The 27,828-nt window shown below is 38.3% G+C and overlaps 1 protein-coding gene across 1 annotated transcript in view; it reads right to left on the bottom strand.

Annotated features, from left to right (window-relative positions):
* DNAH8 (dynein axonemal heavy chain 8) overlaps window positions 1–27,828 on the bottom strand; it is a 317,387-nt gene that overhangs the window by 270,338 nt on the left and 19,221 nt on the right. The window contains exons 6-10 of the mRNA XM_030796747.1: window positions 25,831–26,020; window positions 25,111–25,274; window positions 15,173–15,349; window positions 6,424–6,537; window positions 783–890 (exon numbers count right to left, since the gene is read on the bottom strand). Coding sequence (XP_030652607.1) covers window positions 783–890; window positions 6,424–6,537; window positions 15,173–15,349; window positions 25,111–25,274; window positions 25,831–26,020 — 753 coding nt within the window. The remainder of the gene's footprint in view (window positions 1–782; window positions 891–6,423; window positions 6,538–15,172; window positions 15,350–25,110; window positions 25,275–25,830; window positions 26,021–27,828) is intronic.

Raw genomic sequence — 27,828 nt, 5'->3', positions numbered from 1 at the left:
ATAATTTACAAATAAATTATATTCATGTGGGTTTTTTTGTTGGTGGTGGTTTGTTTGTTTGTTTGTTTGTTTGTTTGTTTTTTGAGACAGGGTCTTACTCTCTTGCCCAGGCTGGAGTGCCATGGTATGATCACAGCTTACTGCATTCTTGAACTCCCAGGCTCAAGGGATCCTCCTGCCTCAGCCTCTGGAATAGCTAGGACTAGAGGCACACACCACCATGCCCAGCTAACTTAAAAAACTTTTTTTTGTAGAGCCAAGGTCTCCCTATGTTGCCCAGGTTCGTCTCAAACTCGTGAGCTCCAGTGATCCTCCCACCTCGGCCTCCCAAAGTGCTGGGATTATAGCCTGAACTACCATGCCTGGTCTCATGTGTTGCTTATTTTTCAAATTATTTTAAATAATTAACCATGTGGTGCTACACAGGAAGATTTTACACAAACTATAGTGCTGATGGGAGTAGCTAAAGAAGCACTGTTAATAGTAGATACACTCCTATCTCTTGGGTAGAATCAAAACTATTTGAAATGAATAAATTAAAAAACCACCAGGCACATTTTCTTTAAGTATTGGGGTTTACATCTGATAAACAGAAAAGTACCAATTACTCCCTTCAATTAAGTACAACTGAGTCCAGTCAATGCCTTTCTCTTCTTGCCCGCTGGAAGTATTAAAACTCTGAGAGGCACTCAGGCTTCCCAATTCCCTTCCTAGGGCTCAGAAGGAAAGACTTGCTAACTTTTTCACAAGATGACATGTAATTTCCTCCCATAGAAACTTACCTTGATAAACAATGAGGTCATTCTCTCTGAGGTATTATAATACCTTGACACACCGTGAATCATTCTGATGGCATTAATCAAATTTTGTATTCCATGTGCCATGGAAACCTAACATTGAAACAAATTAAGTGAATTCCATCATATGCATATAGTTTTAATAACCAATATTCTATAATACTCAAAACTCTAAACGTACACAAAATAGTATAGCATTTTTATCTTAAAGCCAAATTTTACTAAACGCAATGCAGTATTCTAGACTAGACCCTGGAACAGATAATAGGACATTAGTTTTGACAAACAAACTAAGGTAATACAAGATGTTAACAGGAGAAACTGGGTAAAGAGAATTCTGTGCTACCATTGCAACTTTTCTGTAAATCTGAACTTAAAAGTTTATCTAAAATTAAATTTTAGAGGTGAGAGCCATTTTAAGGTTAATAGTTCATTCTGCTCTTTTTAAAGGTGAAGAAACTGATACCTCGAGGGGTAAAGTGACTTTCTTATGGTCAGAAGCCCAGCTAAAATAGAAATCAGACTAGCATTCATTTTCTTTCATGCAACTCAGTTCACCTTTTAGCAATCCTACCAAGTGCCATTAGGCTCTGAAGATATAGGGAGAAATCCAAACCTATTCATGAGTAGCTCACAGCAAAGCAGAAGAGATAAACACAAACAAGTAAAACAAGTAGAACAAGGTAGAGCAAAGCAGAACAAGTACAACAAGGACATAAAACAATCCCGAACATAAACTGAATGCTTACTATACTCCAGGCACTAGGCTAATAGCGTTAGCATATTATTCTAGGATATGCTGACAACCCTTGAAGGTAGGTTTGATTATGTCAGATATAAAACATCACTGATTGTAAGATTGCACCATTTATTTCTGTGCTATTGAGAAAGAAAAAAGACACCCAAGATGAGGAATCTAACTCCTACATAATACTAGGCCACCCCATCTCTAATAAAAATTTAAAAAAATATTAGCTGGGTGTAGTGGCAGGCACCTGTAATGTAGGCTACTTGGGAGGCTGGGGCAGGAGAATCACTTGAACCTAGGAGGCGGAGGTTGCAGTGAGCCGGGACTGCACCATTACACTCCAGCCTGGGCAACAAGAATGAGGGTCCTCCCTGTTAAGGTAAACATGAAATAAACCAACCATGGAGAACAAGAGAGAAACAAAATGTACAAGCTACCAGGAGGAGGAAAGAAACCAAACTTCTATGAGAATGTATGCACAGGTACTCAACTGCAGTCTGAATTCATATGAATGGCACCAAAATCAAAAACAAAAAAACACCCTCATGGAGAGAACTAATAATTTAAGGTAGTATCAAGTCACATTCACAAGGATTCACAAAACCTAACTGACTAAAGTATGTCCTGAGTTCAGGGATATTAAAATGTGAAAAAATGTCTTAGAATCTATAAAATAGAGCATTATCATTATTCCCATTTTGCAAATGAGAAAACAGAGAGGAAGAGAAGTTAAGTCCCTTTGCCTAAGATCCAACAGCTCTAAGTTACGTAGTGGAGATTTTGAGATCCTGCTTGTAACCATGATGCAAATCACTACAGAAGAACAGACAAAGCCAATGGCATCCCTCCCTTCAAGGAACTTTCCTTTTAATTGATAAGACAAGATAAAATATATAAAATGTTTTTTTAATGGTGATAGAAGAAATACAGCCAAGAAAAACAACCACCGATGACTGTATGGTATGTCCTAGGTGTGGGGTGTAACTATGGAATAATTAAATCAGTTTTATGTGGCTTATGGAAATTAACATCATTACTTTATAGTTAACCTTCTATGTCAGAATTCATATTATATATGGCATCTGTAGATCAAAAAGATCCAAATAAAAATATGCTTAGAAGGAGTCCCTTCCACCCTTGCTAAGTCATGTCTACAAAGTACCACTAAACTCCAATAAAGAGGACTCAGGGATGGCATCAAATGGGTCCTTCAGGAAAAAATGTCCTTCATCTGAACTTTAAACATCATTATTTACAATAATAGCTCCTTGAGTGCACTGTTCTTGTCCATCTATATACAGTGTTCAGATATCTTATATGTCAAACATGTAAGATATGCCTAAAGCACAATACCAGAGTGATTAAAAAAATGAAACATACATAAAACTTATGAACCAGAAATGGAAGCATGAATCCCCTGCACTTTTCCTACCCAAATGACAGTTATAAACTAAACAGCAATTGCTGGTTACTTTTAATCAGAATAAAGAAAATGAGGGGGAAAAAGGAATTGTTGAAAGTACAGATATAGTGGGTGTATGAGTGGGAAGCAATTATATGACTCAATGCTATCAGTACTTCTGTCATTTCAAAAGGTAATGCTTGAAACCTTCCTACATCAGAGAATATAAAAAGCTCAACAACAACAAAATAACAATAATAAGGCACATCCATGGTTAGAGTAATTGAACAAAGCTTTTTAAAATTACTAGGATGAAAAAACATCAGAACTAAATGATTTTTAAATTATATGAATTAAAACAAGTCTTTTGAATCAAGAGGTTGAAATCAGTATACCTTAAAATTTGGAGTCTTGATAGCAATAAAGAGTATTCTTTCTTTCGAGTTTACTTTTGATAATAAAAAGCTTTAAATATATAGAAAAGTACAGAGAATAATATAATGACCACCTACTCCCATCACTAGATTTGACAAATGTGAACATTGTGCCATATTCACTTCATCTATTATTTTTTCACATCAAGAGCTACTTGCGGTAGCCCTGGAGTAGGCTTTAGGTATTATGTGTATTTCATATTTGCATCTTCAAATCTTGTGAGCAATCTGAAATGCTTGTGACATGTAATAATTTTAATTTTTCTTGGACAGAAATTTTAATTGCTCACATTATAAAGTTGGGGAATTAAGTCATTGAGCTGCCAAGTAAGCCAAGCAACGGCATATACAGTTTGATTTTCTTTACTTGGGGTCACATGCACAGAAATACCTAAGAAATAATATAAATGTTCTTATATTAAACAAATTTTACAAAGGTTCACAACACAAGTCCAGCTACTAGTAGCAGGGGTAAAAATGAGAAGAATGAAGTTTAAGAAAGTCATAATTCTTGGTGGGGAGGAAGGGAGAGAGGTGTGAGCTGAAAAACTTCCTATTGTGTACTATGCTCACTACCTGGGTGACAGCATCCATACCCCAAACCTCAGCATCATGTCATATACCCATGTAACAAACCTGCACATGTATCCTCGAATCTAAAATAAAGCTGTAATTTTTTAAAAAGTCATCTCTTTGCAAATAACACTAATAAGTTTTAAATAAAATCTACAATCTCTTTATGGACTCAATTAAAAGACTCTGTTCTAAAGTCTTCCTGTCCCCTCTCATGGTGCTCCCTGATGGATAATGGATTCCTCATGGCAGTAAGAAATGCACTTGTCCAAGACTCTCAACTGACATTTTTCCCTCCCCTTTCATATTAAACTTCTTGACTACTAACACTCTCTTGGAATGATTATGAACTGCCTCTACACCTCCTTCTTCTCCAAATCTAAGTGATATAGGCCATAACCTCTTTCCTTCTCCCTGACTCTAGGATGAAACCTACATTGACCCAAGAAGGTTGGTCAACAAAACCATGCGGCCAGTGCTACCACCTACATGGAAGATTTGACTACTTCTTAAAAAATTAGAGTGAAGAATACTGAACACAGGTATCAGACACAAATTAATTTGAAAGCATTGGGCTGTGCACGATGGCTCACGCCTGTAATCCCAGCACTTTGGGAGGTGGAGGCAGGTGGATCACTTGAGGTTGGGAGTTTGAGAGCAGCCTGGCCAACATGGCGAAACCTTGTCTCTACTAAAAATACAAAAATTAGCTGGGCATGGTGGCACGCACATGTAATCCCAGCTACTCAGGAGGCTGAATCAGGAGAATTGCTTGAATCCAGGAGGCGGAGGTTGCAGTGAGCAGAGATAGCACCACCGCACTCCAGCCTGGGTGACAGAGACAGACTCCATCCCGGGGTGGTGGGGTGGGGGGAGGAAGGGAAGAGAAGCATTTCAACTTAGAGAATACCTTGAAGAAGCAACATAGTAAAGTGGAAAAATAATACAACCCATAATGCTAGAGATAGCTAGATTCAAATTTGGTCCCATCATGCATCATCATAGAAATGTTCAAACTGGGCTTCCTAATCTTTGAAATGAGGGTCACTGTGCATGGAGAATGAAAACATATTTAAAGCATGTAGCACAATGCCTATAAAAAAAGGTCAAGGATTCTCAAGCCTGGGAACATTTTTAAAAATACAGCTGTCTGGGCAGCCCTCCTGCCTACAAATGATTTACAAAAGAAGTCACATCCAGGAAAAATAGGGAAATCCTGCCCTAAGTTCTCAACAACTACTAGCTTCCTTGACTTCTCCTTCTATTAAATAAAAGATAGAGATTTTTTTAATTTTCATATTTTATATGAAATATTATGAAATACCAGATTATAAATTTGAAGTTAATTTAAACTTTTTTTAAAAAAAAGCAAATGGTAGTGCTAACATGTTCTTTAAAGGATCTATATGGAAATATTATGAGAAGAGTAGGCTAGAAATTAGAAGATGGGTTCTGTCCTGCATCCCTGATTAGCTGAGTGATGCTGGCAAAGTCACTACACCATGATGAGTTTTGGTTTCCTAATCTGTAAACTGGGAAATATCTACCTTGATAGGCAGCCCCAAAGATGATCCCAGTGATGCTCACCCACGTAGTACTCACACCCTTGTATACTCCCCTACCCACCCAGAGTGAACCAGATTCACTTGCTTCTAGCCAATAGAATACAACAGAAATGATGGGCTGTCACTTCAGAGATTAGGTTATAAAAAGAAGGTGGATTCCAACTTGGGTGTTCGTTCTCTCATTCTCTTGCTCACTCTTGGATCACTCACTCCAAGGGAAGCAAGTTGCCAGGTAGAGAGGCCCACTTGGCTAGGGACTGGGGCCTGCCAATAACCACATGAGTGAGCTGAGAAGACTCTCCCCAGTCAGCCTCCCCCACTTCAGATGAGAGCACAGCCCCACTTAGCCTGTGGGCAACCTCATGAGAGACCTTGAAGCAGAAGCTCTTAGCTATGCCTTGCCTGGATTCCTGAGCCACAGAAACTCTGACATGATGAATGCTCATTGTTTTTAAGCCACTCAGTTCTGAGGTAATTTGTTATGCAGCAAAGAGTAAGTAATATATTAATATTTGTCTTGCTTATTTCATACTATACTAATGATTCACTATATATTTAAATATGGGTTAAAATATTAAATATAGTTTATCATTCTTCATAAATACATAAGAGGAAAATATATATTTTAAATAACTTTGGGCAGGATGTTTTTCCCCAATATACACATATTAAAGATTTTTAATGCATTAATTATACAAGTCAGTTTCTTAAATTGTACTTTTTTTTTTTTTTTATAGATGGGGTCTTCTTGCTCAAGCTGGAATGCAGTGGCACAACCATAGCTCACTGCAGCCTTGCACTCCTGGGCTCAAGCGATCCTTCCACCTCAGCCTTCTGAGTAGCTAGAATTACAGGTGCGAGCCACTGCACTCAGTTTAAAATAGTACTTTAAAAGCATACTTACTAGGTCATGGTTATAGAGAGGTTGACACACTTTTTCCAAAGTATACAAATATCTGACATTATCTTTGGATTCATTTGCTGTATCAGTGATTCTTGCATCCAAATCACGCCAATTCTAAGAAAAAAAGGTATAAGAATTCTGTGAAACATCCAAATAGATCAGTGTGCTGAAGTTTACTCAGGAAATTCAGTCTTCCCTAATCATACATATATTAAAATGGTAGATATTTAAGTGTAATTAATATATATTTTTCTTATAATACTTAAGACAAAGTTACAACAAGCACCTTAAACGATTTACTAAAACTGAAGACTCATTCTGTTTATAATTAAAATCCTGTCCGTAGGCTTGAACTGGACCCGCTTCTACCAGGAATGACTTTTCCAGGTTAATTATTTGTGTCATTATATTACTCTGGGTCAAGTTATTAAAACTGAACATTATGGCAGGGCATGGTGGCTCACGCCTGTAATCCCAGCACTTTGGGAGGCCAAGGCGGGTGGATCACGAGGTCAGGAGATCGAGACCATCCTGGCTAACACAGTGAAACCCCATCTCTACTAAAAATACAAAAAATTAGCTGGGCGTGGTGGCAGGTGCCTGTAGGCCCAGCTACTCAGGAGGCTGAGGCAGGAGAATGGCGTGAACCTGGGAGGCGGAGCTTGCAGTGAGCCAGAGATCACGCCACTGCACTCCAGCCTGGGTGACAGAGTGAGATTTCGTCTCAAAAAAAAAAAAAAAAGAACATTATTCAAAACAAAAACCTTACTAGCAAAGTGAAGTCAATCTGAAATCAACAGTTTCTTGTAAGTGGTCATCAAATAGTACCTGCTTAAATAACTGATTATGAGAAAGTTCTTTCTGTAATCTCTGCTCATCTGTATAGTTTTACATAATGGAGCCTAGTGAACACACAGCATCCCTTCAAATGTTTGAAGACATTTACCATATCATCACTAGGTCTTTTATTCAAAGATGAGCACTCTGTGTGCCTTTAGTCATTTAATAAGACATTGCCTTTTTTTTTTTTTTTTTTTTTTTTTACTTTAAGTTCCAGGATATAAGTGCAGAATGTGCAGGTTTGTTACATAGTATACATGTGCCATGGTGGTTTGCTGCCCCTATCAACCCCTCATCTAGGTTTTAAACCCCGCATGCATTAGCTATTTGTCCTAATGCTCTCCCTCCCCTTTCCCCACTGATCCCCCGACAGGCTCCGGTGTGTGATGTTCCCCTCCCTGTGTCCATGTGTTCTCACTGTTCAACTCCCACTTATGAGTGAGTACATGCGGTGTTCGGTTTTCCGTTCCTATGTTAATTTGCTGAGGATGATGGCTTCCAGCTTCATCCATGTCCCTGTAAAGGACATGATCTCACTCCCTTTTATAGCCATATAGTACTCCATGGTGTGTATGTGCCACATTTTCTTTATCCAGTCTATCATTGATGAGCTTTTGGGTTGGTTCCAAGGACATGGTCTTAATAGCTTCAACCTCTTCACCTTTCTACTCTGGACACACACAACATCACTCTAAATACATATGCCTCAGGAATGAAAGGAAGCCTTCGGTGTGATCTGGCCAATGCTGAGAAGAGCCAAAACATCATCTTCCTTTTTTCTGGAAACTATACCTCTCATAAAGCAGCCTAGGATCAAGTTGACTCGCATCAGTAATATCATTCTATCAATGGATTCAACTAAAACTGTTAAGTCTTTATCCAAAGTTGATCAATTTCTCTCCTTCAAATTCTTTCAGGATTTTTAACCTATTCTTAATAAATGTTATGTTATTATTATTATTATTATTATTATTATTATTTTGAGACGGAGTCTTGCTCTGTCATCCAGGCTGGAGTGCAGTGGCATGATCTCAGCTCACTGCAAGCTCTGCCTACCGGGTTCACGCCATTCTCCTGCCTCAGCCTCCCAAAGTGCTGGGATTACAGGCATGAGCCACCACGCCCGGCCAATGTTATCTTATTATTAACTGACCACTCTTACATACTTGGGATGATAAAATCAAGTGCCTGCTTGAGAACTGGTCAGAGATGAAGAGAGCATGAAACAGAGAGGTCTACTCAGCAAAAACAGAAATAACATGCTCTGAACAAAACCATTTTAAAAAAACAATGGAAGCCAAACAGTTTGTCAACAAACCCATCCAACAGAGAGGTTGGGATATCAGTATGGCATCCCCACTCTTACCACTGAAGACCTTCTTGGATCTTTACATTGTCATCCAATATATTTCTTTCCCTCCCTCTTCAATGTCATTCATAGATTTGCTACCACATTTGCTTTGTATCCTTTCTAAAGACTACAGATTAATATTTTTAATACAAAATGTCTGAAGGTCACTATGGCAGATCATTAGAGACCTCTCTCCAAAAGCTTAAATTGTATATGCCTTTGACCCACAAATTCATAAACTCTCTCCTAGGGATATGCCTTAGAGAAATTCTCACACATGTGCACCAGGAGACATGAATACGAATGTTCTTTGAATCACTGCTTGCAATAACCCCAAACTAGAAACAATCCAAATGTCCATTCTGGGATAATAGATAAATAAATTGTGGTGCATTCATGCAACAGAATATGATACAGCAATAAAAACAAAGGTAGCAAATGAATATAATGCACACATTAACATGATGAATTCTCACAAATAATGTTGAGTAAAAGTTGGTTGCTGAACATATGACATGACTCCATTTACATACATTTCAAAAATATATAAAACTAAGTCTCAAAACTTGGTATTTTGGAGGAAAAAACTGTATAAACTTATTTCAAAATGTATACCAAAGGATGAAAATACACGAATTGTTAAGACAAATCTGGAAAAGAAGAACAAAGAGTAGATGTATAAAAATTATGATGATTACAAGAAAATGACAAACAGTGGCCAAGCACGGTGGCTCACACCGGTAATCCCAGCACTTTGGGCGGCCAAGATGGGCAGATCACAAGGTCAGGAGTTCAAGACCAGCTTGGCCAACGTAGTGAAACCTTGTCTCTACTAAACATACAAAAATTAGCTGGGTATGGTGGCACGTGCCTGTAGTCCTGGCTACTCAGGAGGCTGAGGCAGGAGAATTGCTTGAACCTGGGAAGTGGAGGTTGCAGTGAGCCGAGATCGCACCACTGCACTCCAGCTTGGGCAACACAGTGAGATTTTGTCTCAAAAAAAAAAAAGAGAAAAGAAAATGACAAACAGTGCTGGGAAAACTAGCCAGCCATTTGGGAAAAAGAATGCTAGCTCAAGTGGTAAGTGCATGACCTTATATCCTGCTTCCCCTCTTACTAACTCTGTGACCTTGAACAAGAAACTTAATCTCTCACTGTTCTATATACAAAATGGGGAAGATAATAAAAAGATCCATTTGATCCAGCTGATGTGAGGGTTAAATGAAATGTTATAGGTAAGATACTGAACACAATGCTTGGCACATAGTAAGCACACAATAAATGTTAGCTGCTATTATTATCATTATTATTAAATCTTACACGATTCACACAAATAAATTCCAAGTTAACTGAAGAATAAAGTACAAAGAAACAAAACCCTAGAAATAGAAGAAAAGGGTAATTCTATTTTAAATTTAGGTTAACCTTAATTTATTCTTCTTTTTTTTTCTTTTTTGAGATGGAGTCTCGCTGCCAATGCACAGGCTGGAGTGCAGTGGCACGATCTCGGCTCACTGCAACCTCTACCTCCCGGGTTCAAGCGATTCTCCTTCCTCAGCCTCCCGAATAGCTGGGATTACAGGCATGCACCACCACTCCTGGCTAATTTTTGTATTTTTAGTAGAGACGGGGTTTTGCCATATTGGCCAGGCTGGTCTTGGACTCCTGACCTCAGGTGATCCACCCACCTCGGCCTCCCAAAGTGCTGAGATTACAGGCGTGAGCCACCACGCCCAGCCAATTTATTTTCTTAAGAAAGTCTTTTTAAACAATACATGAAAGACAAAAGCAACAAAAGGCTGAAAAAAATTAATTCATCTAAATATAAAAAAACATTATAAATGATTCCATTTTTAAAAAATTAAAATACAAGCAAGAAGTAAGCACATCTAGCAACCAGATTTTGGTTCCTAAATACTACTCTCCAATAAAATAAACCCAGGCTCCTTGGAGAAGTGCTGATCCCAGGAGTAGGGCAGAACAAACTCAAAGTGAGCCTTGAGCATTTATCTAGTGGTAGAGAGTAAAGAATTGGTCCAAACAGAGTAAGGGAATCAGAAGGAAACACACAAGCCAACCTGAAAGATTTCCCAATGGCCAAAGAGGAAACAATTTGAGCAACAAACTAAATAATGATAGTATTCAATTATAACCGAAAGCATGAAATAAATACCCATGAGGCTATATTAATGAAAATAAACGATCAAATACATAACTACAGTGAGAGAAGAGACAACTTTTTCTTACATAAGAATTCTGATTAATAAACGTGGAAGGAATGAGGGAACTAGGAAACCACCATTAGCATACCACAGTAATGATTGCCGCAGTCAAGATCCACCTATGAAAGCTATTCATGTAGTTTAAGGTTATCTTCCACAAAATACAATACGTGTACAGTACAGAGACCTGGCAAATTCCACCCTAACTAAATGATCATTTTAAATCAACAGTAATAAGGCACATCAATATAATGTACCCCCCGATAAGTCGTACGGGGAAGAACACATCAACTCTGGCATTCTTACCAAAGATGCATAACCTCAATGCATTCACAAGAAACCATCAGACAAACCCAAATTGAGAGACATTCTTCTAAATAACTGACCATTACTATTCAAAAGTATCAAGGTCATGAAGTACAACTACAGACTAAGGTACTGTTCCATTGGAGGAGGCTAAAGAGACATGAGAGTCAAATGTAAATAGGATCCTGGATTGGATCCCAGAACAGATAAAAATACATAAGTGGAAAACCTGGAGAAATATAAATTGTGTGTAGCATCGTTAATAGTATCGTACCAATGTTATCTCTTCATTCTGATCATTGTACAATAGTTTTAAGATGTTAACATTAGGGGAAGATAGATGAAGAGCAGGCAGGAACTCTCTGTACTATCCTGGCTGACTCTTCCACAAGTCTAAAATGATTTCAAGTGTTCAAGTTTTAAAAAATACAAGCCACAGACTAGGAAAAAGTTTGCACTGTAATTGTCAAGGTCCATATGGGGGTCTAGGATTTTACCCTGCTTAGAAGTTAATGCATTAGCCTTTTACTGTTTTATGGATGAAGGGAGAAAACATGAGATTTGGGTTCAGAGACAAGGATTTTATTACATCACAGCAAATGGCATGAGCATTATGTTGCATTTGTTCCCCCATGACCCTAAATATCCACAAACTGATGCTTGCACCTGCAACAGGTTGTGTTACAGGTGAGGAACACTGAGTTTAGGGGAATTTATCCTTTTTAGAGTAAGCGATAGTAATTCTGCTCTTTGTCTGAGGGACACGTGAACTGACCCCTCAAGTTTGCTCACTGCAAATACAACTCTGAGAGATGTTCAGATAAAGAGCAGAATGGACCTTGCATTCTTTTCATATATAGTGAAAACATGCAGAGATGCCCAGGAGTCATGGTGAATTACTTCACCCAACAAATATAACAAGTGATTAATATCCATATTATATAAAGGACTCCAAGTGGCTGGGCACAGTGGCTCACGTCTGTAATTCCAACATTTTGGGAGTGTGAGGCAGGAGGATTCCTTGACCCAGGAGTTTGAGACCAGCCTGGGCAACACAGAGAGACCCTACCTCTATTTAAAAAATTTTTAGAATTAGTTAGGCACAGTGGCACATGCCTGTAGTCTCAGCTACTCAGGAGGCTGAGGCGGGAGGATCACTTGAGCCGGGAGGTCAAGGGTGCAGTGAATCATGATAGTGCCACTGCACTCCAGCCTGAGTGACGAAGAGAAGCCTGTCTCAAAAAAATTAAAAAATAAAGAACTCCTATAAATCAGTACAAAACAATGTCTGAATTTTTCTAAATAAGGGAAAGACACAAAAAGAAAATTCACAAAAGAAATATGAATAGCCAGTAAACATGCAAAAACTGAACAACTTCACTACTAACAAGGAAAGAACAAAATAAAACAAGCCATTTTCCATATGTCAGGTTGGCACCCCAAAAATTTTTTTTTAGTTTTTTTAATGAGATAGGGTCTCACTACATTGCCCAGCCTGGAGTGCAGTGGCTATGCATAGGCATGATCCCACTATTGATCGGCACAAGAGTTTTGATCTGCTCTGTTTCTGACCCCGATCAGTTCACCTTAGGCACCCTCATCACCTCACTCCTGGGACATCACTACTATATCGATGCCAAACATAATGTGGACAGCCAATCAACATAGTGCACTACAGCTCTAAATTCTTGAGTTCAAGCAATCCTCCTGCCTCAGCCTCCCAAGTAGCTCAGACTACAGGTGTAGGCCACCATGCCTGGCAAAAAAATAATAATAATAATAACTTAACTGATAATTAGTACTGAAAAGTTGTGGAGTATCCAACCTAAGGAAATATTTGCATATGGACATATAAAAGCTTCAACTGCAGCAATATTTATAAACACATAGAAAAGGAACCGTTTTCCTTAAAAAGTTAAGCATAGAGTTAACATGTGACCCAGAAATTCCACCCCTAGGTATAATAACCAAGACAAATGACAATATATATCAACACAAAAAGTTGTACAGTACATGAATGTTCATAGCAGCGTTATGCATAATTGCCAAAAAAAGGGAACAACCCAAATGTCCATAAACTGATCAACAAAATGTGGTATATTCATATAACAGAATATGATTCAGCCATAAAAAGGAATGACATACTGATACAGGCTACAACATGGACGAAACTTGAAAACATTATGCTAAGTGAAAGAAACCAGTAACGAAAGGCAAAGAATCTATAATTCCATTTATATTAAATGTCCAGAATAGGCAAATCTAGACAGAGGGTTGGGGGGAAGGGGGAATGTTGGAAATGGGAAGGTGAGAGCTGAAGGATATGGAGTTTCTCTTTAAGGTGATGAAAATGTTCTAAAATTGGATTGTGGTGATATTTGTGCAACTATGAATACACTAAAAATATCTGAATAGTTCACTTTAAATGGATAAAATATATAGTATGTGAATTATATCTCAGACTTGCAAAAAAAGAAAGGGGAAAATTGGTCCACAAACAGGGAAATGATCAGATAAAACCTAACAGGCTGTATTAACATTTTGGGCAAGGCACAGTGACTTACACCTGTAATCCCAGCACTTTGGGAGGCTGAGGTGGAAGAATCGCTTGAGCCCAGGAGTTCAAGACTAGCCTGGACAACATTTTCAAAAAATTATTTAATTAGTCGGGCATGGTGGAGTATGACAGTAGTCCCAGCTACTCAGGAGGCTGAAGTGGGAGGATGGCTTAAGCCTGGAAGGTCGAGGCTGCAGTGAGCCGTGATCGTGCCTTTGCACTCCAGCCTGGGTGACAGAGTTAGATTCTGTCTAAAAAGAAAAAAAAAAAAAAATGTACCCTAAAACTTAAAGTATAATAATAATAATAATAATAATAAATAAATAAAAAACAAAGAAAAAGAAAAAGAAAAAAAAACACAACAACAACATTTTTTTGGAAAACCATACCGCTCAAGCTCGATCTAACAGGCATAACTCTCCAAGATATACTATCAGGGGTGGGGAAGGGAAGTTGAAAAATATTATGCTATGACATTTATTTAATTTAAAAGTTAGAAACACAAAACTAAACTATGTCATTTGTGCGTAGTAGACTCACACATAAATACTACAAGAAGTTTGAGGAAAAAAACAAAATAGAAAAGTGTGGTTGTCTTTCTGTGCTTACTATTCAGGACACAGAATTGTGGGTGGTGGGGCTAAGGGCATGTGATTAAGAGAGACTTGTTTTATTCGTACTGCTTAAATCTTTTACCACAAAAGTATTAGTTTATTTTTCTGTGCAAAGAAATAAATACATTTAAAGAAAGAAAGAAAAAGAAGCCAGGCGCGGTTGCTCACTCCTGTAATCCCAGCACTTTGGGAGGCCGAGGTGGGCGGATCACTTGAGCTCAGGAGTTTGAGAGCACCCAGAGCAACTTGGTGAAACCCCATCTCTACAACAAATACAAAAATTAGCCGGGCGCGGTGGCGGTGCATGCCTGTTAGTCCCAGCTACTCAGGAGGCTGAGGCAAGATAATCGCTTGAGCCTGGGAGGTGGAGGCTGCAGTGAGCCGTGAACACACCATTGCACCCCACCCAAGTGACAGAATGAGACCTTGTTTCAAAAAGAAAGAAAAGGATCTAGAATCAAGCCAAACTGTAAATAAAGATGACCTCTAGGAAAGGAGGTAGAATCGTGGGGATGAGATGTATTTTACTTTTGACTCTATATGCAGTTGTTTACCTCAATGAGCCTATATTGATTTCTTCATTGATTTATAATTTCAAAAACAATTTAAAAATAAAAGATGATCACTTTCCTAGAAATCACCCCATAGCAGTATGGTCAAAATTGGTCTGTGAAATCCCGAGAAATAAATCTTCATTTCCTCTTCTGGAAATAATTGTGATATATGTAAAAGCCTTACTCAAAGGCTAACACTTCTAAACACGATTCCCCAGTATATTATACTAAGGAGTAGTTCAACAGGATAATTTTCTAGTTGCTTGTTCTGAAGTATACCAAACTTTAAATAAAAAGCCTTTTACCTTTAGCAGTTTGGAGTGTGCGACATTTAGCACATTTATGACAGCCTTACAACTTGGCCCTTTAATCTGCTCAATGATGTAGTTGAACTTGGCTGACATGCGTTTCCAGTGTTCCAATTCAGTGAGTGGACCTGAATCATCAGCTTCTTTTCTCATCTGCTCACTCTCAATAAGTACCTGCAATCAAAAAAAATTTATAAAATATAGAAATGTTACATTCTTCTTTGTTAAAATCTGATTGCATCTTTTTGAAGGCAGCTAAAAGTATAAATAATGTTCAATACCAAATAATATCTAAAAACTCTTAGTAAATGAAGACTAGAGGAGAACTTCTTCAGTATGATAGATACTATCTACTAAAATGCTCCAGCAAACGTAATATTTAAAGGTGACAGTTTCTCTTATTTATTTTGGGTTTTTGTTTTTGTTGGGGGGGAGGTAGTTTTTTGGTTTTGGAGTTTTTTTGTTTGTATGTTTGTTTTGAGGCAGGGTCTCACTCTGTTGCCTACGCTAGAGTGCAGTGGCACAATCGCAGCACACTACAGCCTCAACCTCCTGGGCTGAAGCAACCCTCCCGCCTCTTCCTACTGAGTAGCTAGGACTACGGGCAAGTGCTACCACAGACAGCTAATTTTTAATTTTTTTGTAGAGATAGCATGTCACTATATTGCCCAGGCTGGTCTCAAACTCCTGGGCTGAAGCGATCCTCCTGCCTCAGTTTCCCAAAGTGTTGGGAATATAGGCATTAGTAACCATACCTGGTCAAAGGTGACATTTTAGAAAATATCACTTTAAAACCAAGGACATGACAAGTTTGCCACAATCACCACCCACTTCTATTCCACCTGGTAATAGATACCCCAGAACAAGATAACTAAAGAAACAGAAGGCATAAGAATTGGAAATAAAAAACCAAAAATGGTATAATCACAGATGATATAGTTTGCTACATTTTTAAACTAGCATATCTAAGGTTGGGAGCAGCGGATCCCACCTGTAATTTCAGCACTTTGGAAGGCTGTGGTGGAGGATTGCGTAAGCCCAGGGGTTCAAGACCAACCTGGGCAACAAGGCAAGACCCCTTCTCCACAGAAATTTTTTAAATTAGTCAGATGTGGTGGTGCATGGCTGTAGTCCCAGCTACTCAGGAGGCTGAGGCGGGAGGATCACTTAAGCCCAGAAGTTGGAGGCTGCAGCGAGCTATGATCATGCCACTGCACTCCAGCTTGGGTGACAGAATGAGACCCTGCCACAAAAAAAAAAAAAGGAAAAAGAAGGAAAAAAAACAAAAAGACTAAAGACAAACTTTTTACAATTAATAAACGTGAGCAATTCAGTAAAGTTGCTAGATCTATACATAAAAATTAGTATCACTTCTTTACAAGCTATCTTGCAGTCTGAAAATTTAATTTCCAAAAAGATACAATTTACAACAGCAAAGAAAAACAGTGATAAGATAACTAGAAATTAATCTAATGAAACATATGCAAAACCTTTTTGCAGAGAATTTTAAAACTTATTTTACACACACAAAAGACCTACCTAAATGAGGAGGTATATCATGTTCATGGATGGAAAATTCAATTATACAAAGATGGCAGTTTTCTCTAAATTCATGTACACATTCAATGAAATTCTAATCAAAATCTCAATAGAGTTTTTCATGATACTTTAAAAATTAGTCTTAAAATTAATTTTGAAAAACAATTAGTCTGAAATGGTCAATGTAATTTTGAGGAAAAACAGAGAAAAGACTTGGTGTGCCAAATGTTGGTTTAGTAAAACGCTACAGAATTAAAGCAGCATACCATAGTATAAAAAAATAAATAAATAGACCAGCGAGATAAACAAAAGGGTCTAACAACTTTATATATGACAGAGGTTATATTACAAATACGTTAGGAAAAAAATGGACTATTAAACAATTTAACAGAGAATCTTAAATCGAGACATTGGCTAACTACAGGTACATGAAAAACACAAAATTAGATTTCTGCCTCACATCGGCATTGACTCACTCGGGAAGCGCAAGGGGTCAGGGAGTTCCCTTTCCTAGTCAAAGAAAGGGGAAGCAGACGGCACCTGGAATATCGGGTCAGTCCCACCCTAACTGCGCTTTTCCAACGGGCCTGGAAAACGGCACACTAGGAGATTGTGTCCCGCACCTGGCTCGGAGGGTCCTATGCCCACGGAGTCTCGCTAATTGCTAGCACAGCAGTCTGAGATCAAGCTGCGAGGCGGCAGCGAGGCTGGGGGAGGGGCGCCCGCCATTGCCCAGGCTTGCTTAGGTAAACAAAGCAGCCAGGAAGCTCGAACTGGGTGGAGCCCACCACAGCTCAAGGAGGCCTGCCTGCCTCTGTAGGCTCCACCTCTGGGGGCAGGGCACAGACAAAAACTCTGCAAGAACTTCCACAGACTTAAATGTCCCTGTCTGACTGACAGCTTTGAAGAGAGTAGTGGTTCTCCCAGCACGCAGCTGGAGATCTGAGAACGGTCAGACTGCCTCCTAAAGTGGGTCCCTCACCCCTGAGCAGCCTAACTGGGAGGCACCCCCCCAGTAGGGACAGACTGACACCTCATTCAACCCAGTACTTCTCTGAGACAAAACTTTCAGAGGAACTATCAGACAGCTGAATTTGTGGTCTCACGAAAATCCGCTGTTCTGCAGCCACCGCTGCTGACACCCAGCCAAACAGGGTCTGGAGTGCACCTCTAGTAAACTCCAACAGACCTGCAGCTGAGGGTCCTGTCTGGTAGAAGGAAAACTACAAACAGAAAGGACATCCACACCAAAAACCCATCTGTACATCACCATCATCAAAGACAAAAAGTAGATAAAACCACAAAGATGGGGAAAAAACAGACCAAAAAAACTGGAAACTCTAAAAAACAGAGCACCTCTCCTCCTCCAAAGGAACGCAGTTCCTCACCAGCAACGGAACAAAGCTGGATGGAGGATGACTTTGATGAGTTGAGAGAAGAAGGCTTCAGACGATCAAACTACTCTGAGCTACGAGAGGAAATTCAAAACAACAGCAAAGAAGTTAAAAACTTTGAAAAAAAATTAGAAGAATGGATAACTAGAATAACCAATGGAGAGAAGGGCTTCAAGGAGCCGATGGAGCTGAAAGCCAAGTTTCGAGAACTACGCGAAGATTGCAGAAGCCTCAGTAGCAGATGCGATCAACTGGAAGAAAGGGTATCGCTGATGGAAGATGAAATGAATGAAATGAAAAGAGAAGGGAAGTTTAGAGAAAAAAGGATAAAAAGAAATGAACAAAGCCTCCAAGAAATTTGGGACTATGTGAAAAGACCAAACCTACGTCTGATTGGTGTACCTGAAAATGATGGGGAGAATGGAACCAAGTTGGAAAACACTCTGCAAGATATTATCCAGGAGAACTTCCCCAATCTAGCAAGGCAGGCCAGCATTGAGATTCAGGAAATACAGAGAACGCCACAAAGATACTCCTCGAGAAGGGCAACTCCAAGACACATTATTGTCAGATTCACCAAAGTTGAAATGAAAGAAAAAATGTTAAGGGCAGCCAGAGAGAAAGGTCGGGTTACCCACAAAGGGAAGCCCATCAGACTAACAGCTGATCTCTCAGCAGAAACTCTACAAGCCAGAAGAGAGTGGGGTCCGATATTCAACATTCTTAAAGAAAAGAATTTTCAACCCAGAATCTCCTATCCCGCCAAACTAAGCTTCATAAGTGAAGGAGAAATAAAACACTTTACAGACAAGCAAACGCTGAGTGATTTTGTCACCACCAGGCCTGCCCTAAAAGAGCTCCTGAAGGAAGCACTAAACATGGAAAGGAACAACCGGTACCAGCCACTGCAAAAACATGCCAAATTGTAAAGACCATCGAGACTAGGAAGAAACTATAGCAACTAACGAGCAAAATAACCAACTAACATCATAATGACAGGATCAGATTCACACATAACAATATTAACGTTAAATGTAAATGGGCTAAATGCTCCAATCAAAAGACACAGACTGGCAAACTGGATAAGGAGTCAGGACCCATCAGTGTGCTGTATTCAGGAAACCCATCTCACGTGCAGAGACACACATAGACTCAAAATAAAGGGATGGAGGAAGATCTATCAAGCAACTGGAAAACAAAAAAAGGCAGGGGTTGCAATCCTAGTCTCTGATAAAATAGACTTTAAACCAACAAAGATCAAAAGAGACAAAGAAGGCCATTACATAATGGTAAAGGGATCAATTCATCAAGAAGAGCTAACTATCCTAAATATATATGCACCCAACACAGGAGCACCCAGATTCATAAAGCAAGTCCTGAGTGACCTACTAAGGGACTTAAACTCCCACACAATAATAATGGGAGATTTTAACACCCCACTGTCAGCATTAGACAGATCAACGAGACAGAAAGTTAACAAGGATATCCAGGAATTGAACTCAGCTCTACATAAAGTGGACCTAATAGACATCTACAGAACTCTCCACCCCAAGTCAACAGAATATACATTTTTTTCAGCACCACACCACACCTATTCCAAAATTGACCACATAGTTGGAAGTAAAGCTCTCCTCAGCAAATGTAAAAGAACAGAAATTATAACAAACTGTCTCTCAGACCACAGTGCAATCAAACTAGAACTCAGGATTAAGAAACTCACTCAAAACCGCTCTACTACATGGAAACTGAACAACCTGCTCCTGAATGACTATTGGGTACATAATGAAATGAAGGCAGAAATAAAGATGTTCTTTGAAACCAACGAGAACAAAGACACAACATACCAGAATCTCTGGGACACATTCAAAGCAGTGTGTAGAGGGAAATTTATAGCACTAAATGCCCACAAGAGAAAGCAGGAAAGATCCAAAATTGACTCCCTAACATCACAATTAAAAGAACTAGAAAAGCAAGAGCAAACACATTCAAAAGCTAGCAGAAGGCTAGAAATAACTAAAATCAGAGCAGAACTGAAGGAAATAGAGACACAAAAAACCCTTCAAAAAATTAATGAATCCAGGAGCTGGTTTTTTGAAAAGATCAACAAAATTGATGGACCGCTAGCAAGACTAATAAAGAAGAAAAGAGAGAAGAATCAAATAGATGCAATAAAAAACGAAAAAGGGGATATCACCACCGATCCCACAGAAATACAATCTACCATCAGAGAATACTACAAACACCTCTATGCAAATAAACTAGAAAATCTAGAAGAAATGGATAAATTCCTCGACAAATACACCCTCCCAAGACTAAACCAGGAAGAAGTTGAATCTCTGAATAGACCAATAACAGGTTCTGAAATTGTGGCAATAATCAATAGCTTACCAACCAAAAAGAGTCCAGGACCTGATGGATTCACAGCCGAATTCTACCAGAGGTACAAGGAGGAACTGGTACCATTCCTTCTGAAACTATTCCAATCGATAGAAAAAGAGGGAATCCTCCCTAACACATTTTATGAAGCCAGCATCGTCCTGATACCAAAACCTGGCAGAGATATAACCAAAAAAGAGAATTTCAGACCAATATCCTTGATGAACATTGATGCAAAAATCCTCAATAAAACACTGGCAAACCGAATCCAGCAGCACATCAAAAAGCTTATCCACCATGATCAAGTGGGCTTCATCCCTGGGATGCAAGGCTGGTTCAACATACGCAAATCAATAAATGTAATCCAGCATATAAACAGAACCAAAGACAAAAACCACATGATTATCTCAATAGATGCAGAAAAGGCCTTTGACAAAATTCAACAACCCTTCATGCTAAAAACTCTCAATAAATTAGGTATTGATGGGACGTATCTCAAAATAATAAGAGCTATCTACGACAAACCCACAGCCAATATCATACTGAATGGGCAAAAACTGGAAGCATTCCCTCTGAAAACTGGCACAAGACAGGGATGCCCTCTCTCACCGCTCCTGTTCAACATAGTGCTGGAAGTTCTGGCCAGAGCAATCAGGCAGGAGAAGGAAATAAAAGGTATTCAATTAGGAAAAGAGGAAGTCAAATTGTCCCTGTTTGCAGATGACATGATTGTATATCTAGAAAACCCCATTGTCTCAGCCCAAAATCTCCTTAAGCTGATTAGCAACTTCAGCGAAGTCTCAGGATACAAAATTAATGTACAAAAATCACAAGCATTCTTGTACACCAATAACAGACAAACAGAGAGCCAAATCATGAGTGAACTCCCATTCACAATTGCTTCAAAGAGAATAAAATACCTAGGAATCCAACTTACAAGGGATGTGAAGGACCTCTTCAAGGAGAACTACAAACCACTGCTCAATGAAATAAAAGAGGATACAAACAAATGGAAGAACATTCCATGCTCATGGGTTGGAAGAATCAATATCGTGAAAATGGCCATACTGCCCAAGGTAATTTATAGATTCAATGCCATCCCCATCAAGCTACCAATGACTTTCTTCACAGAATTGGAAAAAACTACTTTAAAGTTCATATGGAACCAAAAAAGAGCCCGCATCGCCAAGTCAATCCTAAGCCAAAAGAACAAAGCTGGAGGCATCACGCTACCTGACTTTAAACTATACTACAAGGCTACAGTAACCAAAACAGCATGGTACTGGTACCACAACAGAGACATAGATCAATGGAACAGAACAGAGCCCTCAGAAATGATGCCGCATAGCTACAACTATCTGATCTTTGACAAACCTGACAAAAACAAGAAATGGGGAAAGGATTCCCTATTTAATAAATGGTGCTGGGAAAACTGGCTAGCCATATGTAGAAAGCTGCAACTGGATCCCTTCCTTACACCTTATACAAAAATTAATTCAAGATGGATTAAAGACTTATATGTTAGACCTAAAACCATTAAAATCCTACAAGAAAACCTAGGCAATACCATTCAGGACATAGGCGTGGGCAAGGACTTCATGTCTAAAACACCAAAAGCAATGGCAACAAAAGCCAAAATCGACAAATGGGATCTCATTAAACTAAAGAGCTTCTGCACAGCAAAAGAAACTATCATCAGAATTAACAGGCAACCTACAGAATGGGAGAAAATTTTTGCAACCTACTCATCTGACAAAGGGCTAATATCCAGAATCTATAATGAACTCAAACAAATTTACAAGAAAAAAACAAACAACCCCATCAAAAAGTGGGCAGAGGACATGAACAGACACTTCTCAAAAGAAGACATTTATGCAGCCAGAAAACACATGAAGAAATGCTCATCATCACTGGCCATCAGAGAAATGCAAATCAAAACCACAGTGAGATACCATCTCACACCAGTTAGAATGGCCATCATTAAAAAATCAGGAAACAACAGGTGCTGGAGAGGATGTGGAGAAATAGGAACACTTTTACACTGTTGGTGGGACTGTAAACTAGTTCAACCATTGTGGAAGTCAGTGTGGCGATTCCTCAGGGATCTCGAACTAGAAATACCATTTGACCCAGCCATCCCATTACTGGGTATATACCCAAAGGACTATAAATCATGCTGCTATAAAGACACATGCCCACGTATGTTTATTGCGGCACTATTCACAATAGCAAAGAGTTGGAACCAACCCAAATGTCCAACAACGATAGACTGGATTAAGAAAATGTGGCACATATACACCATGGAATACTATGCAGCCATAAAAAATGATGAGTTCGTGTCCTTTGTAGGGACATGGATGAAACTGGAAAACATCATTCTCAGTAAACTATCGCAAGGACAAAAAACCAAACACCGCATGTTCTCACTCATAGGTGGGAATTGAACAATGAGAACTCATGGACACAGGAAGGGGAACATCACACTCCGGGGACTGTTGTGGGGTGGGGGGAGGGGGGAGGGACAGCATTAGGAGATACACCTAATGCTAAATGACGAGTTAATGGGTGCAGGAAATCAACATGGCACATGGATACATATGTAACAAACCTGCACATTGTGCACATGTACCCTAAAACCCTAAAGTATAATAAAAAAAAATAAATAAATTAAAAAAAAAAAAAAAAAAAAAAAAAAAAAAAGATTTCTGCCTCACATCATACACACACGCACAATTCCAGATGGATTAAACACCTAAATGTTAAAAATAAAATGGTAACATTTCTAAAAGAAAATGTAGGAGACAGGGTAAAACTAGAAAGAAAAACATGGAATTGAAAAGCATAATTATCAAGATAATAGTTACCATTAGGGGGAAGAAAAGCTGTTTAAAACTGGGAAGAGAAATGCAAGGACATTTTAAGGCGCTGTTAATGGTCTATGTCTTTTCTTTTCTTTCTTTCTTTATTTTGAGGCAGGGTCTCACTGTGTTGCCCAGGCTAGTCCTGAACTCCTGAGCTCAAGCGATCCTCTTGCCTTGGGCTCCCGAAGTACTGGGATTATAAGCATGAGCCACCATGCCTAACCATGTTCTATTTCTTAATTTGTGCAAAGGTTACACAGGTGTTCATTTTACAGTTTGTTCCTTTCATCATATTCACTTTTGTGTCATATTCACTATTTAAAATAAATAATTTAAGAGAATGTCTTTGTAACACTGGAGTAGGAAAGCGTTTCATAAGTAAAATACAAAAAGCACAGAGTTTATAGTCACTGGGGATAGCTAGGTTGAGGCTGGATTAACATTTGTAATTAATATGTTTATCTACATTAAAAACTTAAATTTCCACATGACTAAAGGCACTATACCAAATGAAACATGATACAATGGGGACCAACACAGGATTAATATCTGGAAAATATTATTTAACCTCCAAAAATGTAGTAAGATAACACCAAGCCATCCAAACAAATAAAGGGATGATACGGGCAAATGATATGAACAGGCAATGATATGGGTAAATGATACGGGTAAATGATATAAACAAGCAATTCAACACAGAGGAAACCAAAATAGCCATTAAATATGCTCAACCTCAATAGTATTTAGGGTAATACCAAGTAAACCAAGATATCATTCTACATTCAACATATTGGCAACAATTAAAAATCTGACAATTCCAAGGGTAACCAAAGTTTTTTTTAAAAAATAGGAAGTCTTGGCTAGGCACAGTGGCTGCAAGAGTTATCCAGTAGGCAATTACCCATTTCAATAACCTAGTTGGACACCTGGAAGCAAATGCTGTGGCCAGCACTCTAAACCCTAGGGGAATCCTCCAATTTTTGCCACTCTAACTGCACAGCCCTCCTCCTTAACATAGTTCCAGAAAGGTAAAACTGGAAATGCTTTTCTGTACCTCCTGCCTGGTCAAGATTTTTTCCCCATGATCCTCACATAACTGAAGATTTTCTTGTTTAGTTCTGCTGTCTTGTGCTGATGAACTAGAGATCTGGGGGGCGGTTCCTAGAGTCCTCTTTCTGTTTAGGGCAATTATGTAATAGCCGATTTTCTTTCACAGTGTTTATAGTGTAAGTTGGAGCCTCTCATAATTTTGACATACGTTGTATTCCTATCATTACTTTTCTTATTGCCAAAAAATTTGACCGTAGAGCTGCGGGCTTGCCACTGTGATGCTGATGTGAAAAAGCCTAGTCTGAACTTCTTTGACAGCACAGACAACTCCATTGATTGACCAAGAGGTTCTTATTTAGTGTCTAGCACTCCGGCTCTTCACTGTGTCCTTTCCCTCTCTCTTTTATGGAGAGTATCAACAATTTAAACATTATTGGAGATAAATGTTGGCTATTCCTGATTCTTCATTCTTTCATTCTCAACCCATATTGTTATTGTTTCTTCCTTGAAGTGAGAAATATCTTAAAATTGATTCTAAATGGTCCACAAAGAAGAATGATTTTGCTCTAGAGCCAAAAATTGGCTGAGTTTCAAACCAGATTCTGGAAGAAAGTCAAAGGAGATGCCTCTTCCCTTTACTGTTAGAGACAAAATACAATGGCTAGGATGCACATACAAACTACTAGTCCAGATGCAATTGTATGAGTCAATTCACCTGTTCGATCTGTTTGTACCATACCATCAGCACTTCCTCTAGCTGATGAACAGTTTCTGAGTTGCTGGCTGCAGCAGTTACTTCTTCAAAGGTGTGCAGTTTGGAAAAATTAACATTGTCTATTGTCTTTAACTTCACTGTTCCCTCAATACTTATTCTAGTACCTAAAAAGGAAAAAAAATGACATTTAATACTAATTTATATATTAAATATTTTAAATATATTAATAAAAATATTAAATAATATTTAATATTAAGAAGTATTTAATGTCAATGTGTTAAAAGTCAATGTGTACTTTTAAGCTCTAATTACTGAAATGTTAAAGATCTAATACTTTACAGAAATATAATTCTAATTAATCATTAGATTATGACTTTATAATTTACTGACAAAATTTTACATTGTAACAATATGAAAAAATAAAAGTATAGATTTTGAAGAGTTCATAATAAAGTATATATTTTAATATGGTGAAAATTTTCATTAATATTATAGAAAGAGATTCCTCCTGTTATAATGTAAAATTAAAAAGAAAATATATCTTACTCCACCAAAGATCCTCAAAAATGAGTTCTAATGATTTCATTTCTTACCTCTAAGTCTCATAATTACTTTGATTAACATCTTTTAAGATAGAAACTTTTTCTCTAATGTTTGTGAAATATCTTAGTTAATTTGCTTCTTTTTTGCAATTTGTTAAACATTAAATTTTATACTTACCACCTAAAAATGAAAGATATCTGTTGATGGTTTCAGTGAAAATATGTTTTTCAGATTCTCCCTGCTTGGACTGGTTTAAAGCACCCCAGTTGTTTGTTGCAAGAACAGCTGGTAGAAATGTATTTGCCAACATATCCCTAATTCCATTTAAGAGTCCTTTCGACGCATCCAGAACAGTAAATAGCGCTTCCTGAAAGGGTGGAGTTTAAATGCTATTTAACATGCCAATCCTACTAAAGAACTGAAAAATCATAACCTGTTTTATATTGCAATAAACACGGACAACTAATACATTTTATAAACTATTAGAGAATCTTAAGTGGTTATGAACCTCAGAGTTCTAAAGTCAACAAACTTATATTCTGCCCCCAATTTAATTATTCCCATATTTGCTCATCAAAGTGATGTTTTATTTGAGGCTTTAATTTCTGCATAGGAAAGGAACAATAGCCTGGAGCCTATTCAAGGTGAGGGACGTGGAACCAAACCTGTGCAAAGAAAATCCTCAGTTGAAAGTTGCCCTGTCCATGAATTTTTTTTTTTTCTGGTGAAAAGCCCTTGCCTAGAAGTTTGGTGGAATAAATTCCTAGCCATAAGAAACCAAAAGCCCAGAAATCAAAAGCCCACCACCCATACGTGACATTTCAATTAATACATCTTAAGTGACTTAGAAATCCTAAGCTAAAAAATTAAGATTAAAAAACTTGTCTAGGGCCACAAAAAAAATGATTGCTGGTTTTTTAACTGTGAGTGTGCGGCAATAAAGTATAAAATTACTACTCATACAGTTTAGTGTCGTCTTGATTTGTGTTAATGTATCAGTAGTTTTTCCCACCATTGCTTCTGCACCATCAGTCAAATGTCAACATTGGTGAAAAGGGCAACTAGCATCTTAGTATTCTGATGAAAATGGGTTTGACTTTAAGAACCACTGTTACACTACATGGCTCATCTGTGATTACATTTACTTAGTTATAATGATGTAAACAAATATTTAGCTAAGTTAACTGGAATATAACTATGTTGGAAGAATAGAGGGATGGAGAAACAAGGGTCAGAAGGCAGAAAAAGAGCTAAATTATCACCTTCCAGAGAGAAAAGTCCACAGAAAATGTCCTTTTTTTTTTCTCTCTCACTCTGTAGCCCAAGCTGAAGTGCAGTGGTGTGATCTCAGCTCACTGCAACCTCTGCCTTGGGTGCTCAAGCAATTCTCATCTCTCAGCCTCCCAAGTAGCTGGGACCCCAGGAGTGCACAACCACACCCAGCTGATTTTTTGTATTTTAGTAGAGACAGGGTTTCACTCTGTTGCCCACGGTGGTCTCGAACTCCTGAGCTCAGGCAATCTGCCTGCCTCAGCCTCCCAAAGTGCCAGGAGTACAGGGTAAGCCACTGCGACTGGCCACAGATAATGTCTAAATTGACAAAAGGAGCAATCAGAGCATATTATTTAGAGATATACAGGTAAATAAAAGAATCCATTAAAAGAGTTTAATAGTTGCTTCTGGAGAATAGCATAGAAGTCAGTTTTTCAGTTATGAAAGACATACTATTTCATAAAAGGACTTTTTCTCTCTTTATATGCACACATAACTGAGCTAAAACAAAAGCTAAATTATAAAAACGAATGGATGAAATCATGGATAAGTTGAAGAAAGAATTAATGAAATGGAAGGCAGATTGAGGAAACATCCATACATAGAGGCATCGTGGTGAAACTACAGGACTTTGAAGACAGAGCAAAAGCAAACAGAAAGAAAAAAAGACAGATTACCTATGAATTACACTTACAGGAGTGCTCTCATCATCCACAAGAAATACCATGAAATATTAACAAGGGGTCAGGGAAAAATAACTGCCAACCTAAAATCTTAAACCAAGCTAAACAAGCTGTCTTCAAGCAATCTTTTATCATAACAGAAAAGGAACAAGATTAGACTTCAGTTCCCTTTCCCATTGTAAAAGGTATTAAGACTCTCTAAGAATAACAAAGAGAACTA

This window comes from Nomascus leucogenys, chromosome 17 (genome assembly GCF_006542625.1).
Source record: "Nomascus leucogenys isolate Asia chromosome 17, Asia_NLE_v1, whole genome shotgun sequence".
NCBI classification, from domain to species: Eukaryota; Metazoa; Chordata; class Mammalia; order Primates; family Hylobatidae; genus Nomascus; species Nomascus leucogenys.
This window is presented reverse-complemented; position numbering and strand designations above follow the sequence as displayed.